The following is a 17026-nucleotide window of genomic DNA, read 5'->3' as shown; positions in this document are numbered from 1 at the left end:
AATTCATACTCGTATATTTGAGCTGTTCCAAGACAAAGCTCATGTTCAGTGGAGAATCTCTACCAGATGACAACTAAAGCCCTCTGACTAACCTATATATAGTATATGTACCTCAAACCTCTATGTAAGCACCAGGAAATGTAGTTGGTAATTTCCCAACGCTGGTTCTACTCCATTTTAGCTCAGTAATCCTTCCTGATCAGATTGGTAAACTAAGTACAACCTGGATGTCTTAAACACGTCAGCAGCTCTCAGGCCTTTGTCCCTTCTTACGAAATAGGACATGCGATCTTTGCGAATGCACCGCTGAGTTTCTCACTGGACAGCTCTTTTAGGTACAATAAACTAGACGTCACTCCAGAAACATCGCGCTGCTTGCAGGACTGGAACTGAGTTGCACCTGTGGCTCTGATGCAATCTGAGAGGGCAGTTTCTCAATGTGTGTGTGTGTGTGTGTGTGTATGTATGTGTGTGTGTGTGTGTGTGTGTGTGCGTGTGCGTGTGTGTCTGTGCGTGTGTGAGGAGGGAGGGAACCCAAAGTAAACAAGTCCCACAGTCACGCCAGTCTCGTGCTGCCATCAAAACAAACAGGTCGGGTCGAGGGTGGACACGGCATACGTGGCTTAGTCCCCTGCATTGAGGGGCTAATTCCCCTTCACAGCATCATAAAGGGGGGTATTGACAGCCCTTCCTGAGCCCCGCTTACACATAAGTGACCATCATTGTGAAAATATGTGTAGCATCATTTGGGGCGGGCCATATGTCCATTGCCCTCCTCTTTAAAATAACAACATTCAGCTGAAGCGGCATTATTCCTCATTCCTGTCGTTACTGTGACTAAGGGCTTTTACCGGGTTCACCATAAGTTTGTAAACAAGGAAGTTCACATTCAGGTTGTGTGGCATGTCGCAACTGAATGGAACAAAAAAGGGATAATCGAAAATGTTTCCTTCAAACCAGCAGCCATTTTTGAAATGGAACAGCCGGGATTCCTCGCTTTAGACTCGACTGCACAAACAACCTGAACCACAGATCTTACACAAACACATCGACTCTGTGGGCTTTCTCGCTTTGCTTTAAAGCTGCACTTTGAAAATGAACTGTGAGCCCATAAACCAGGCAAGTACAGAATTTGAACTCATAACATTAAGATCATTGTCCAAGTATCCATCCCTGTGAGCCCATTTGCTTCATCAAATTATTTGTCTTGGATAAAAACCTTGCAGTGTTAAGTCACTTTGCAATGTGAACTCGGTCCAAAACAAAGTGCATTCCCAGCTCCCCACCGGTCTTCTCTGCAGTAACTCCACTGTTGTGTTTCATTTAACCCCGGCCCATAGCCAAGAGGGCAAAGCACTGCAGGTGGACCTGAAAATCTGATCCTCTCTTCGTGTTTGAGGTGGCTACCTTATCCCTTTTGTTCCACCCCAAGAGTCCATTTCAGAGAAAACTGAACCGAGTGTAACACAAAACCACTGACGCAAAGCAGGGCATTAAACGCTCCGTATGCTTATTTATTAATGGATCTTTGAAACAACAACAACAACAAAACTAACAATGAGTACTTCCCCTATATTCCCCTAAACATCTGATATTTGCTGACTGATTATGAAAACTAACCTTGTCCCATATGGTTCCTTATGAAACCCATCATTCTTGTGAAATCTCCTGATGTAGCGTAAATGTATTCAACATAATGGAACTCAATTAGTTAAAGTGCATTTCAGTGTTAGCTCACCTGGTGATACTTTCACAATCATCTAAATGCATCGTATTCACAGGATATAAGCAGAGTTATATTTAGCTTCTGGGCTCTGACCTTGTCGCCACCCTCAGGCAAAAACACACGTTTCCCTGCTTCAAAACCATGTAAACTACAGCACAGAGGCAAAAACAAGTGGTGAAGTGGCATCGACTGTGTGTGGGCCACCAAAGGCCACGTCCCACCAGCTGCTGTGCGGTCAGTTCGTCCAGCACATAGGGACAGCGAAAGGACTAAACGAATGCGAGCATCATGTGTCCTGGCCTGGCACCAGCTGCTGAACAGTAACGTCTGAACTGCACCCAACACTACTGGACTGAGATGAGATGAGTCATAAATCCTCAAGATCCACCTAACATGCTCCGGCAGGTTCAGAGAGCTTTGCTGCAGCTGATATTAAATTATGCATATTAAGAACACATGAAGCCAGGCCTGCAGCGGTAAAGCCTCCATGTGAGACGTTATGCTTCTTAATGCACATCTCAGGCAACCAGAGAGCACTGCTGTACCACATCTATACTAAGGCAAATGCACGTGAAGGAGCCTGATAAAAACATAACTTTGCAGCCTGCTTGAGCCATGATGTCGCCCACAAGAGGGAGCAACAAACCTACACACCAAATTCGGCTCCATTATGAGCTGAAATGAGCTGTATCAAACACATGCTGGCAAGAGGACTCACAGCTACTGTCGCTCAAACTCTGACAGACTGGAACCTGTGAAGTGGGGCCTCGAGCAAGGTGAAAGGTCAGTGCAAGCAGAAGTTTACTTATTTAAACAGATAAAAAAAAACCTTATTTCATTTCATGTAAAGCAAAAGGGAAATCGTTTTGTCTTTTCTCCCTTCAGGCAGAAAAATCAATATAAAGAGAAGCAATGAACCTCTAACATGGCAGGGGCTCATGGTGCGTTCAGGTGCACTTAGTAAAGTCAGACCTCCTGCTTGAGTTGTGGTTCAGACAAGGGGAAGTCACAGCTCCCACAATTCTCCTCAGGATTTTTGTGTGTTGGCACTAATCAAACAGCAATTCATTCATTCTGAGGGCCTGTTTTATGAGAAGATTGTTTTAGTTGGAAGTACCCTTAGTTAACAAACTCACAATTATTAGATATGTCACTAAAATGGATTTATGTGGTTGTTATTGCACGTTTTTTGATTCCTTTTTTTGATTCCCCTCCCCCCTCCTTTTCTTTGTTTCCTCTGAATATCAGCTAAATTGCTGTTCTTCTTGCCATAGTATTTTCTTGGATGACTAAAGATTTGATTTGAACGTTATCTACTTCTGCAATTAATAATCATCAAATTATTGAGTTCTGCAGTGATCGACCATCTGAGGCCACAGCCCCTCTGAGCAGACAGGAAGAGAGATCCAATCAGTGCTCAGCCCATTAGAACACATTACATTACCTTTCAGAATAAATCAGCCTGACTGGCTTTGGTCGGGGAGAGAGATTGCATTTTATGAATTACTTTTTATTTGAATGAGTTGTCGAGTTTCCTCTCATGTCCACAATTTGGTATTTGTGACATTGTTTACATGCACTTCTTACAACAGTTTGGATTTTTGGAACCAAGGGTCGGCAAAATATTTGAAATATTGTAGATATAAATACATATCTCCATTTTGATTCGAGTTCTCCTCATTGATTTTCAGTTTCAAAAGGGGGAAGTCACTTCAACGTGTCTGTGGTGTCATTATGGAAGATGTGAGCTGGCCAGGCCACGCATCTTGCATAACCGGACGGACCCACACACACACACTGTACATCCTCCCCTGCAGAGAGCACCTCAGTCCTGCCGGGGAAATGAATATTTTAATCTCTCAAACAGATTCAAAGGACAGCTTCTGCTCTCTCAGCAACACGGATAAATAAGTGATGAGCCGGAGGTTTGTATGTCAACAAGGCTGCCGAGCACACAATCACAACACATGCACAGCGCTCTCTCTCTCTCTCTGTGTGTGTGTGTGTGTGTGTGTGTGTGTGTGTGTGTGTGTGTGTGTGTGTGTGTGTGTGTGTGTGTGTGTGTGTGTGTGTGTGTGTGTGTGTGTGTGTGTGTGTGTGTGTGTGTGTGTGTGTGTGTGTGTGTGTGTGTGTGTGTGTGTGTGTGTGTGTGTGTGTGTGTGTGTGTGTGTGTGTGTGTGTGTGTGTGTGTGTGTGTGTGTGTGTGTGTGTGTGTGTGTGTGTGTGTGTGTGTGTGTGTGTGTGTGTGTGTGTGTGTGTGTGTGTGTGTGTGTGTGTGTGTGTGTGTGAAGGATTTGCAAATTTCTGAGCTGGATTTGCAGTTGGAGTTCATACTTTTTATTTTTATGCAAACATTTTGCATTGCTGACTGTCACAGACTTCCTGGTGTTTCATGCAATGACAGCATATCAGCATTGTGAGTAATTCTTCCAAGACATGAAAAATAAATGAGGTCACTTCCACAACACAGAGCGCCATGAATGAAGCAAAGCGACACCGTGTGGTCAGAATGAACACTTGCTTTGTGTGTGTGTGTGTTTGGGGAGGGGAGGGGGGGGACAGGGACTATTACAGAAGCATGAGTAGTTTCCGATTTCTCTTTATATATTATATAATATCAAAAACAGATGCACAACTGCAAAAACATTAGTAAAGGAGATATTTTTAAGCACAAAAGTGAATTCATCAAAATGGCCAGACGGCTCAAATGTGTACCAACTAGTTTACATATTAAAATGGTTTAAAAACTAAAATATGAAGAAGCTCCATTTAAACTTGGTACAATCGCAGAAGAGATTGATCCAACGCCAATGCACAGCACTGTTAAATACAAATCAGTCACATTCTAGATTTCTCCATTGGTTGGTTTTTGACATTCAAGGTTTCAAACCACAAAAAAGCTTTTCTTCTACTCAGTCACTTGCACTTTCAATAATACCAGAACGCATCACTGCTGAAGAAAAACAGAAGAAAAACAATGCAGCTTAGCTAAAGTTGAACGAGGGGTAGCCTGCTGTTCAGAAGGAAATATTTTCAAACCAATCCAAAAAGGGACAATTTGTGAGGATACTGGAACACTTGGCTAAACAATGTTAAAAGTAAAAAAAAAGCCGAGGGAAGGAAAGCAAAAACACATAATTACAGTTTTTTCAGCCGTCGGCCTAAAATATTCTCTATCAACATATTTTAAATGATTGAGCTTAAAATGAGTCTTCCCCTCCTGCTGTAACGAGTTCTGTACAGTAACTGCAAAAATGTACAATTCAGTATAAATCATCTCCACGGGAACCTTCCAGTGGCATTGACGCTCAAACTGCTAAACTCATCGGCGGCTTTTGTGAAATTAGCCGATAGTGTAAAACCGTTAACAGATAACCAATTTTGAATGCATTTTGCAAGTGACCAGATTATGTAAAAACGCTAAAATAACGTGGGAAGCAGTCAAAGTGTGTAATGTCTCACTAAACTCTCCGGACACGTCGGGTAGTAGCCTGGTGTCGATGCCAGGAGCGAAGGGAGCGTCGCTTAATAAACGACTCTTCATATGAAATGGTTATAAAAGTTTCCCTATGAGGTGCAAAAACATTTTTTTCCTTTTCTGTCTAGGATACATCCAAACTGACCAAAAGAACCCTTTTCGAGTTTTCCCCAAATTAAAACAACTTGGTGTAGCATATGGTCTCTAAAGAGTCTGTAAACTGATGCTGGGCGTGACGATGTCTCTCCCACTTCCACACCGCCAGTGTCGTTTAGTCCCCCCCCCCCCCCCCCGCCCCGCCCCTCCCATGACCCCTACCTCCGATACCAAAGCCAGACTTGTTGTGTAGTGTGAGGAGGAGGAGGAGGACGAAGAGGAGGTAGGGTGACCCGACTGTGGGGTTCAAAGTCTACTGACGAAATCAACAAGTCTGGGGTTGGACAAGGCCTCTGGCACTCCGATTACTGAGCGTTTTCCTGAGTTAATTCCGTGCATAGTAGTGGCGACAATGAGCGTGTAAGTGATCACGGAAACTGCTTGAGCTCACACCCACACAGCCCCTCCAGACGAAGAGTTAGTTCATTGTTCATTATCTCCGGCAGCTGAGCAGCTAGTAGTTTAGGAGACGTTCCCTCTCTGTGCCGACGTACCGCTTGTTAGCAGCAAGGACCTTTGCTTTGTTCACAGAAGGACCTTTGAAAAGAATCAGAACGCAGCATGTGACATAATTATATAACCATAAGTCATTTAGAAACAAGTCATCATGTATGGTGTATATCTCACCTAAGTAGCTGAGCAGGACAGGGAGGAAGATGAGGCCGTGCGTGGCACCAAGCAGCACAATGGACAGGTACATGCGGAAGTAGAAGATCTGGAAGATCTGGGACTTGGAAAAGGCCAAGACCAGGATGCCTCCAAACTTGGTTAATGTGATTCCACTGAATACCTGCCAAACACAGAAAGAGACAAAGAGTGACGTTCTGATGATGATGATTTTGATCTGATCATTTTGATAAACGAGAGCAGCTGACAAAATAAGTCTGGATGCGTTTCTTCAGAATATTCCACAGATTGAACGAAATTTGCACGACTTACTGAGCTGCCCATGTGAGCCAAGGCCTCCTCCGCCCGCTCCACTCTGTTGCCCTTCACGCTGATGGAAAACGCTCGAACGATGTGACTGCAGAACTCCACTGAGATGCCGCAGCACTGGAACACAAGACGGGAAACGACTCAGCGTCTAAACTTCAAGCGCGTCATCTAAAAAAACAGCTAAAACGGCGGCGTGCGTATCTACGTCTCCTCTCACCATGACCAGATTGACGAGCGACACGGCGTTGAGGCTGATGTTCCACAGCCACATGACGCCGAACATGTTGACCAGGATCATGGCGATGGTGATGCTGACCATCAGGGCCGACCACAGCTCGAAGCCCAGCAGCACCGCCGTCACAACGAAAATGGCGGCCAGCGACGCGCCCAGGTTCAGGGCCGTGTCGTACGCGATGGTCAGGTACTGTTCGTAAAACACGTAGAACACGCTGCGAAGAGAGAGAAAAGGCTTTTAAAAGATTAAACACGAGGACAATCGGCTAAATGTGAAAGCTTTTCCGGAGTGTTTTCCAATAGCATAAATCAAACCTTCCTAATTCAGATTGGGTCTTTGGCTCAATGCCTTCCCATCATTCAAAGTTATGGATATACGTGTTTAAATACAATGAAATACAATCAATCTCAGCCACCAGCCATAAATGTTGTTTTCTTTCTCTCTGTGCCCTCACCTGACCTCTCCCTCCCCCAGCGGCCTTGGACTTTGAGTTCAAAACAAGGCAAACTTCTCATCCTGATAAGTTACAATGAAAAGCAGTCCAACTAACTTTACAGTCCCATAAGATCAGACACTAATACCACGCTACAAAACACGGTAATGAGAGAATTTACACGTCGGGCAAAAGCAAAGATGGCAGCGGGCAGTAAGAAGAGATTTACCTGTAGGGAAACACTTTGTGGCCCACAGTCTGAGTGATGTTGTTCGCCAGGATCTGGGCCATTTTCATGGCGTCTATGAAGTCAGCCGAGTCCTTCAGGATGGTGTGGTAGGTCATGAAGTACGTGGCTCCGACCCGTGAGTGCTCAGGATCCAGGTCCACTGCCGTGCTGTATGCTGCATGACCACTAGGGGCAGAAAAGACACGTCGTGAGAGGGGAGAAAGAGAAAGCAAGTTTGGAAACGTGTAAACACTTTCACAGCACCGAGAGAAATGAGAGCAAAAGTCATCAAAGGGAAGTAAATAAAGTCGTGTGATTCAGGTTGAAGCTCTTACCCTTTCCCACACTTGATGTTGGGATTGTCAGAGAGGAACATGGGCAGGAAGTGCATAAAGTCGTCCCCGACAGGCCGCTGCTTCCCACTGGGCGTCATGGGGCGACAGTGGACGCACGACGAGTTCACCACTGGAAAACAATTCAAATTTCTCCCAATTAATTTAACAAGCAGGACTTTAAACCTAACTTTTTTTATTTTTTAACTGTTTGATTTCTATTCATCAAATCAATATCATTCACAATCTTGGCAAGCTGAGAAACACCAATAAATTAAATAATAATTCAAGACTCCTGTGATGAAACTGAGCATCTTGTTTTTATCTAACTTATAATTATTAAATAAATAAAAAAATGTAAATGTGTGCAATAATTATTTATATTAATGATTATGGCCGACTATACAATGTCTAAAATACTACTAATGTTAACTGAATTATCATTAAAACCATTATTTTAGATCCTAATTGTTTTCATTTATAGGTTGACGCAGACAAAAACAGTTCTCTTCTGTTCTGCTAAAGAATAAACGCCGTGTTTCTGCTGGCTGAGCCTCTGCAGTGATTGGGGGCGTGTTGACAGGAGAGCACCTGAGGCGTTGCAGAAGGAGCCGGTGTTGTTGTAGTAGCGGCAGCAGCTGGACTGCGGCTTCACCCAGTCAAAGTAATCATCCAGCCATGAGGAGGGCGTGAAGGCGATGGTGGAGCTGGGAAGACGAGAGAGGAAGAAGCGGTTCATTAAATTCGTGCAGTCACACGTTTGACTTGATTGACTTTGACAGAACAGTCTTTTGTAATCGTCAACTGATCTGAACTAATGTTGACATACATTTGGTTCCCACACCGACTTGCATGCAAAGCCTCATTTAAAAACACAAGATCATCAGCTGATTGCTTATACTGACTAGTTGCTGATGAGTGAGGCGTAGTAGACCTGCTGCACCAGGGAGTCGTTGTTGCAGCCGACCCCTCCACACACAGAGTTTTGTCCTTCTAGGCTGCTGTAGTCGAGACCATCTTCTACCACAAAGTAGACTGGAGCGCCCGTGTGGAGATACTGGCTCAGGTTCTTGAAGTAATGCAACACGTACGAGTCCTGGGGCGGAGAGACGGACCGTCAGAATCATGCTCCACGTGTACGAGACTGCAGTTTAATTCACGTAATACCTCATACATAAGACAAAAATGATCTACATGATTGAATGCACAGACTTACATCAGGCATGGAGAGAGTCTGATCCAATCCAATTTCTACTTTATTCACCACGGCAATGCTGAAGGAGAGTAATCCAACAAACACTGCCACCTTTAAAAACAAAAAAGGGTAACAAAATAGGAAGTAAAACATCAACATCATCAACCACTGGGGATTACGCAAGAGGCAGACGAGCCCGACTGGCAAAGCACAAACTGAGGCACTTACAACGATGGGCCGCACCCACTCTTTAAGGAGGAAGGGGGCGTAAAACTTCTTGAAGAACATGAAGAGGAAGCCGTCCGTCTTCTCCTCCTGACCCTCGGGAAGCTTCACGCAGCAGAATATGTCCAGACGATTGCGCTTTAAAAAAAGAAGAAACGCATGCAGAAAAAGTTTAGCCATTCAATTTGGGGGTTAATTCATGTATGAGATCATCGAAGCCTGGGATCAGAGCCGCCATCAGCCTCCCGCTCACCTCCTGTCTCCTGGCATCCAGGCCCAGCAGGCTGACGAAGCAGCTGATCTGCAACAGGAAGTCAATAAAGACAGCCAGGCCGGCGAACATGGAGAACGTCCTCACTGCGGGCATGTTGGACAGGGCGCCTAAAGGGGGAACAAGTCCACGTCATTACCGGCTGGTGACTCACGTAGTTACCGTGGCAATCCTGTCCACAAAAACATACTGCTGCCGTCATAGCACGGCGACCGTAGATTTCTATGGCTTGTTTTAGAGTATGTAAGAGTGTGTAACGTATGTAAATGAGAGTGAAGGGCCGTACCCAAGAAGAAGGCCACCGTCTCAGAGAAGGAGGAGAGGAACATGCTGGGGGCTACGTCACCGAGGATACGGCCAATCTGGTGGTGTAGCTCCTCCTGGGGAAGGCGCTCATCCCTCTGTTCAGAAAGGAAATCAGAAATACTTGAAATGTGGGAAAAAAAAAACATCGAAAATGGGAGTTTGAGAGAGAATGAGAGGACGGCACCTGGTACGTTTGCACGACAATAAAGATGTTGTCCACACCGACAGCCAGCACCAGGAAGGGGATGACCTCGATCACGATGAGGGTGAGAGGGACGCCGGCGTAACTGAAGATCCCGAGCGAGGAGGACACGGAGGTCAGCACGATCAGGATGCCGGCGATACCCAGGGAGATCTTAGAGTCCACCTGCACGGGGAGGAAACCAGAGGATCACTCGGCCCCTTAGTCACACTAACCTCAAAACACGCTGTCGTCATCCGGGTAATCGCCCTGCTTCTTACCATCAGTCGCCTGAAGCTGTGGATGTGACCCAGGGCCAAGGAGATGTAGACGAACATGATGGCGTAGCTGATCACGATGGTGCTGATGTCGCCGGCGCTCTCCCTGTTGATTTCGTCTTCGATGCTCCTCTCTGCGCTGAAGGCCACAGTCAGGTTGGAGTTGTTGTAGCTCTTCATGAAGCGGATGAATCTGAAACGCAAAACACACACACACGTGTAAAAACACTTGATGAAGACCACGCCGCTCTCGTCAATGGAGTTTGGAAGAAGATTGTTGTCTCACTCCTTCTCCCATGCTAGAGCTTTGCCCAGCTTGACCGCGTCGTTCAGGAAGTTGTTGATGGGGAAGGTGATCACGAGAGCCGTGGCGTCGTTGTAGTTGGTGCCTGCAGTGTGGAAAGACAAACTAAAGGTTATAGCACTGCTGCGAGCAATAAAGGCAAAGTTCAATCCAGCTCACCGTTGTAACCGCCGAGAGCCAGCCAGGGGAAGACGGGGCCGCCGTACGTTCCCAAGCAGGGGTCATGGAGGTAGGTGGTGTCGTTGAGGGACGCCGGAGCGCTGTAGACAGGAAATGCAAGTTCAGTCACTTTGGTAGCTCCGCCCACCCTCTGGCCCTTATGCGCTTAAGTAGAACTGAGGAAGAACGTTTCATGACAACACACGGGGAAGTAGGGCTTTGCTATTTTAAGAAAACACACACGCACTGCTTTCATCCTGTGGCAATGACTCATTATCCAAAAAGATTTGACCTTTCAGTAAGGCATCTACTTACTTACTTATCGGATTCAGATAATCACCTGACACAGTCGAGGAAGTGGGTGTGGTAGTCGGCGTAGACGTAAAAGTCGTCTCCCACTGTGCGGTCCAGCTGCTTGTGGCTGTTCTGGAAGTAGTTGAGGACGCTCAGGATGGTGCAGTTGTTGTTGTACGGCGCAAGCGGAGCCAAACAAATATCCTCCAGGGTGACGTTCTCACCGTCGTATGAGGCGACGAGACCTTCGATGTGAAGCTGCAGGTCCAGCACCTGGATGGCCAAAATACAAAGAAAGCAGAAGATGAAAACGGAAGCAATAAGCCACAGGATGAAATGAAACTTTTCTGGTCTGGTCAATTTGTCTCCATTGAGCCACCATTAAAAAGGAACCAACCCATACTTTCCCTCTAACGCACCTGGTGCAGTAGCTCTTTGTTCAGGACGGCTCCGAACGAGACATCGGGTCCTGGAATATAGGGCGTGTAGGTGGAGCTTATATTGAGAGGAGTGGTTATAATAAGCTGTGCCGTCCGGAAGAAGGGTCCAAAGTGGCTGTCGAAGTAGTTCTTCTCTTGGCGCGCCTGGCTGTTAGGAGACGACCACAGCTCCACCGGGTCGGTGGTGATGTTCATGTACACCAGGCCGCTCGAGGAGGCCGCCACCAAGACCATGGAGCCCAGTATGACCAGGAGGGGGCGCCGCACGCAAAAGGAGCCCCAGGAGCTGAAGAGGAGCCGCAGCCAATTCTCAAAGCGTTCTCCCAGCATTTCGCAGCACGATGCGTTCGCTGAGAAAACAAGAAGATACACGGGGAGTTGGTTTGATTCGTAGCAGCGACAGACGAACCCCAACTATTGGTGTGACGTAGAAACGCTATACCTTGGTTAGGATTATCACCGTTAAGAGACAGCGGGTTGTTGCTGTCCAATATGGGACCATACTCAGACATGATCCTCCTTCTCCTGTGGGCAGAAAGAACAACGTCAGACAAAAACGTATATAAAAAGCTCTATAGGCGCCTGAGCGGCCGCATTTCCTTTACCTGTAACCCCAAGCGACCAGGACAGCCCCGAGGAAGAGGAGCAGGAAGGCCATGTAAGAGATCCACATGATGACAGTCATGGCGTCCATGCCGAAGATGGTCCAGGGAGGGGGGATAGGGGGCGGGACGGGTTTGGGTCCGCAGGCTCCGCTGCAGTCCTGACACGAGCAGGGACCCGACCCGTCCTCCAGTACCTGCGTGCACTTGTACGTCTCGTTGTTCATCGGCGTGAAACCGGACACGGGGACGTCTGCGGCACAAAGCGGCACATGCGATTATTCACCCGCGGGGAACGAGAGATGTCACTAAAGCGCACGACTCGTCCTGTAAATCCGTATGAAATCAAGACGGGGGGAGAGTTTGACAGCCGCGGCTCCGTCAGAGTCGTCGTCTACTATATTAAAGCACGATAACGTATCTCACCTGAGAAAATGGGGTCGATGGGGAAGGGAGACTGGCCGTTGTTGATGTCAAACATGAACCCGATCCAGTTTGTAGCGTTGCAGAACTTTGCGTCCCTTCCACACAGAAGTGACAAGGCCTTCGTGTTGCTGGATGGAGCCTGGACGTCCTTGCAGGCATTGTACATGGCTGAGAAACAACAACAACAACTTTTGAGAACAAAATTCCCGGGTAACATTTAGCATTGAGTAACTTTACTAATCCAAAGATCACTGGAGGGGTTTCTTTCCTTCAACGCTCCATAAGAACTGTATAGTTGTCCCAAACATTGAGCATTTCTGACCTTTAATCACCCACATAATCTTTTTTTATGTGGGGAACTGCTGCAGTCTATTCAGCAGATTTGGAAAGTTTAGTTGCATATGACTTGTGATACATGTCATTCCTCCCCCCCCCCTTATAATATAACAGGTAGGCAAAACTCATTTTCTGGTTTGAAACCGCCTGAACTCACCGCCAGCAAATTTTTGCCCAATATAGTACCGAACCTCCTCAACGTTGGACTTGTTGACTAGTTTCGGGTCTGGGTCTGGGTGGATCTCTGTGGCGTTCATGAAGAGACTCTGCTTGGGGCTGCATGTCAGCTCACAGAACAGGCTCATCAGGTTGGAGAAACAAGCCGGGCACCTGCAGAGAGCAAAGGACAGAGGGCGAAGTTTAAAACCAGGAAAGTACAAAATATAAGGACAAAAGAAAGACACAGAGCACAGATCGGCTTGCTCTGCGGGCCACGATGAGCCATTTTGTCTCCAACTTGTTGTTTGGAACATTGATAGGCAGACAATATGAGCAGCTCCTGTACGGTTCGCTGAGGCAGACGGGGACGTCCACAGACTCAAAGGAACAATACGGCCTTTAACAAGCAAGTCATGTGCTCCCATCAGTTAATGATAGAACTGCAGTGCATACCGAGACAAGAACTGGAACAGCATCTGCAGACTGTCTTTGAGCGTCCGCAGCTGCTGCACATCACAGCACAGACTTCGGTCTCCGTAGTTAAAACCAGGGCAAAGCTCCTGCAAGCAAAACCAAAGAAAAAAGAAAAGGAGGATGTAGTCGCTTTGTCTGGCAGAGTTTCATATCATCTTTCAACAGACACAAGTGAGAGTAGACGCATGATGCAGAGGTTTGGGTTAAAGGTGGGATGGGGAGCGGGAAGGGGCTCTTTACGTTAAGAAGGTCGTATCCCTCCGGCTCCAGTGGGATGGGAGGACCAGTGTAGTTGCAGTTGTATTTCTTCCCGGGTACGTGGGTGGACATTCCACACTCGCTGCGCCACACACAGTGCTGTGCCTGAACCTGAGGGATCACACACGACAGACATGACGATGGTTTGGCTCACATGGTTCACACAGAAAATGTAAATATGTGTGTGCCCCATGCGCCCGCCACCCACACACACACACAATGACAACTGGGGCAAATATCTTGTCTTCTGTCATTTGTGAAGTAAATATCAGGAAATGTAACTTAAGGGACCGACAGACAGACAGACAGACAGACAGACACACAGACAGACACACAGACACACAGACACACAGACACACACACACGCTGATGTTTCATTTCCTAATTTTTTAAACAACGTGTGATCTACACCTGAAAATAAAACTTTCACTTCTGCAAAATACTAATATCTCTTCAGATAGTCTTCTCTCAATTTCTATGAATCCAATATGAGCCTTCTTCTGTGTAGAAATATATATCAAAAAACGGTCTGGACTCAGTTACAGTCTGTGTCCTCACATGTTCTTTACTGTGCGAGCGAGGGAATTGGGGAAGCTAATTCACTTAGTTTACAAATGTTTATGACCCTGGCCCCGTGGTACACTCTGTCCTACTTGTGTGTGAAGGAGTTCAAGGCCGCAGTTCATACTCAAGAATGTAATTCTGCGGCAGATTATGGCCGTAAACTCACAACCTACAATGACAACTGGGGCAAATATCTTGTCTTCTGTCATTTGTGAAGTAAACATCAGGAAATGTAACTTAAGTAACTTATTACCGTCAGACACACACACACACACCACATTACGATCATTTGGCAGACGCTTTTATCCAAAGCGACTTACATTACCACCCTTCGCAGAGGGGGGAGCAATTGAGGGTTCGGTGCCTTGCTCAGGGGCACCTCGGCAGGGGCTCGAACCGGCAACCCTCCGGTTCCCAAGCGGAAGCTCTACCCACTGCCTTCCTACACACTCCCACCCACCCACACCCACACCCACACACACACACACACTTTCCAGTTAAAACATCTGCTGACGTTTCATTTCCTAATTTTTTAAACAACGTGTGATCTACACCTGAAAATAAAACTTTCACTTCTGCAAAATACTAATATCTCTTCAGATAGTCTTCTCTCAATTTCTATGAATCCAATATGAGCCTTCTTCTGTGTAGAAATATATATCAAAAAACGGTCTGGACTCAGTTGACAGTCTGTGTCAAAAGACAAGGTCAAACAAACAGAGAGCTGCAGCCAGATCTCCATGGCGACTGCCTGCAGCGCTCAGTCAATAGTGCTCTAGCTGTCGTTTGCATGTTTCCACTTATATGCAACTCATGTGCATCTTTCTGACTATTCAGCATCTGGGCTCCTCACATGTTCCTTACTGTGCGAGCGAGGGAATTGGGGAAGCTAATTCACTTAGTTTACAAATGTTTATGACCCTGGCCCTGTGGTACACTCTGTCCTACTTGTGTGTGAAGGAGTTCAAGGCCGCAGTTCATACTCAAGAATGTAATTCTGCGGCAGATTATGGCCGTAAACTCACAACCTACAATGACAACTGGGGCAAATATCTTGTCTTCTGTCATTTGTGAAGTAAACATCAGGAAATGTAACTTAAGGGACCGTCACACACACACACACACACACACACACACACACACACACACACACACACACACACACACAGTCAACTTCAAATTAGATTTACCAATTCCATTCCCAAGTCTGTAGCACTACAAACAGGGAAATCCCACTGAGCTCCACCTCCTGCCCTGATTATGATACCTAATCAATACTCTTTAATGATCTCCCTTCCTTTCTATAACTATAAGGAAGCTGATCACTTATTTTGTAACCGCTGTGATAAGCCTGTGTGATATCTTGAAGGAGTAGTTTGGCCTGATATGTATCTGATATGATGCCCCCTAAATGACAAGGCAAGTGTGACAAAAACAAACAGATAAAAGAGGATGTTAGACCCTTGAAACTAAAAAAAGAATTAAATCAGAGCCAACAGAGACAATCACAACAGCAAACACGTGTCTAAATATCCTACTAATGTGTGTATTTATCGCTCTAAACGCCTGCAATGACAGAGAATGTAGGCTGGTTATTGTTTGGTAAGTGTAGGTGATATTAGGTTAAGAAATGAAGATGTTTTAACGTATTTTGTCCATTTATTTAACATATCTATGATGGTAATTGATGGTCATTAAACCCAACACCGACATACATTCATGTTTCCATTCACTTGTGCTTGACGTGCTTGATTTAGGGTTTGGAAATATTATAATCAGCAATATCATACGTCATTTTAAGTATGGCGTGTTTTATTTCTTGGTCATGAAGCTGCATAGAGCAGTTCAAGCTTTATTTTTGCTTTTATTTGACTTCGGACCACTCCTCGAACCACGAACATGAGTCGGTGAGTCAGGCTTTGCTAACGCGACTGAGTCAGACGCAAGCACTGCCTGTACTCTGGAGAGCGTTTCGAAGCTAAACCTGTCATCCTTTAAAGTCTTCCAGCAACTCGCACCGACTGTTACGTTGGAAACTACAAACACACACTCGGAGACTTCATGTTCGTACGCAACATAAGCCGACAATTGGCTAGCCGGCTGAGATAAACATCACCCGAGAGAATAGCAACACAAGAGTAGAGCTGAGTCATGTTTTAATCACAAGATCTTTGACGTCAAGTGGCGCTTACCCATCGGTTGTGTCCCTCTGAGAGTAAAACGAGGAATAAAAGCACTCCCAGGGTGCTTCTAGCTGGTAGGACTCCCATCCCGCTCGATGAAATGAACGAAACCGTCTAGCAGAGCGGCTAAACTTTCTGCATACCTTGTTGACGCGTCTTCTTCTTCCTGGGCGGGTTTTGTAGGGCGGAGATTTAAGCGTTGGCTCACTGCTGCCACCAAGCGGGGCTTAATTGGAATAACATTGCATAATTTCAAAATAAAACATCATTGAGGCCTTCAATTACGTCAAATAACATGTATTCATCTCCTCCGGGGCAAATTGCTGAGGCAGTGGTTCCCTGACCCTGCAGCTCAATAATACAAGCATGTTTAAGTTCATTATTGTATTTCTTTCTTCTTGTTTACCTTTACATTTACATTTAATCGGACCATATGATCGGCCCTACACCTCAGTTTCTTCATCAGTGTATGCACAGATTAAGGCTTTCTTAAAACTGATAGCGATGTCTGTGTAGTGATCAGCTCCAGATGTAATTTATCAACAGAATTGTTGTCCCTTGTAAATTCCAAGGCTGTTATTGGTGAAAACCTCTAAGCCCGGCTCCAAGATGTTTAAAGCTCAATTCATTTCCTTGTCAGTAATTTCACTTGTGATATCAGGTTGAAGTCTAGACTGTCACACCATAAAGTCACCTATAGTGAGGTAAGACAGAAAAGCATCGATGGTATCAGCAGTGATGTAGTTGCTGCTGTCAATCAGCAGTGCTTATCTGGTGATGGCATTTCATTATTATCTTCCTTGAGTGTTTCAGGAAACAAGATGAAAGCCTGAGACGATGAGTGAA

The 17026-nt window shown here is 45.9% G+C and overlaps 1 protein-coding gene across 1 annotated transcript; it reads right to left on the bottom strand.

Moving 5' to 3' along the window:
• Positions 1-4047: 4047 nt before the first annotated feature.
• On the bottom strand, positions 4048-16349 carry npc1 (Niemann-Pick disease, type C1). The gene is made up of 25 exons (XM_076144676.1): positions 16190-16349; positions 13416-13544; positions 13155-13261; positions 12700-12872; positions 12207-12374; positions 11784-12033; positions 11621-11703; positions 11158-11528; positions 10785-11011; positions 10445-10545; positions 10268-10370; positions 9985-10174; positions 9707-9889; positions 9503-9617; positions 9199-9326; positions 8949-9083; positions 8742-8831; positions 8431-8621; positions 8117-8232; positions 7529-7658; positions 7194-7379; positions 6514-6745; positions 6300-6413; positions 5988-6150; positions 4048-5897 (listed from the first exon to the last, which is right to left on the bottom strand). The coding sequence occupies exons 1-25, from the start codon at positions 16265-16267 to the stop codon at positions 5815-5817; spliced, it is 3846 nt and encodes a 1281-aa protein (XP_076000791.1). The 5' UTR covers positions 16268-16349; the 3' UTR covers positions 4048-5814.
• Positions 16350-17026: the final 677 nt, after the last annotated feature.

Source organism: Genypterus blacodes, unplaced genomic scaffold, assembly GCF_046128005.1.
Source record: "Genypterus blacodes isolate CSIRO-AG114 ecotype Tasmania unplaced genomic scaffold, CSIRO-AGI_Gbla_v1 ptg000029l_1, whole genome shotgun sequence".
NCBI classification, from domain to species: Eukaryota; Metazoa; Chordata; class Actinopteri; order Ophidiiformes; family Ophidiidae; genus Genypterus; species Genypterus blacodes.
The sequence above is the reverse complement of the archived record's forward strand: the minus strand, read 5'-3'. Positions and strand labels throughout refer to the sequence as shown.

What these genes read in the sequence shown, in the direction of transcription:
- npc1 (XM_076144676.1), bottom strand. Translation starts at nt 16,267, where the DNA reads ATGGGAGTCCTACCAGCTAGAAGCACCCTGGGAGTGCTTTTATTCCTC. An exon ending in TTGTCGTGCAAACGTACCAG is followed by an intron (nt 9,618 to 9,706) that starts GTGCCGTCCTCT and finishes CTTTCTGAACAG; the next exon opens with AGGGATGAGCGCCTTCCCCA. An exon ending in CGCTCGTCAATCTGGTCATG is followed by an intron (nt 6,414 to 6,513) that starts GTGAGAGGAGAC and finishes CTTGTGTTCCAG; the next exon opens with TGCTGCGGCATCTCAGTGGA.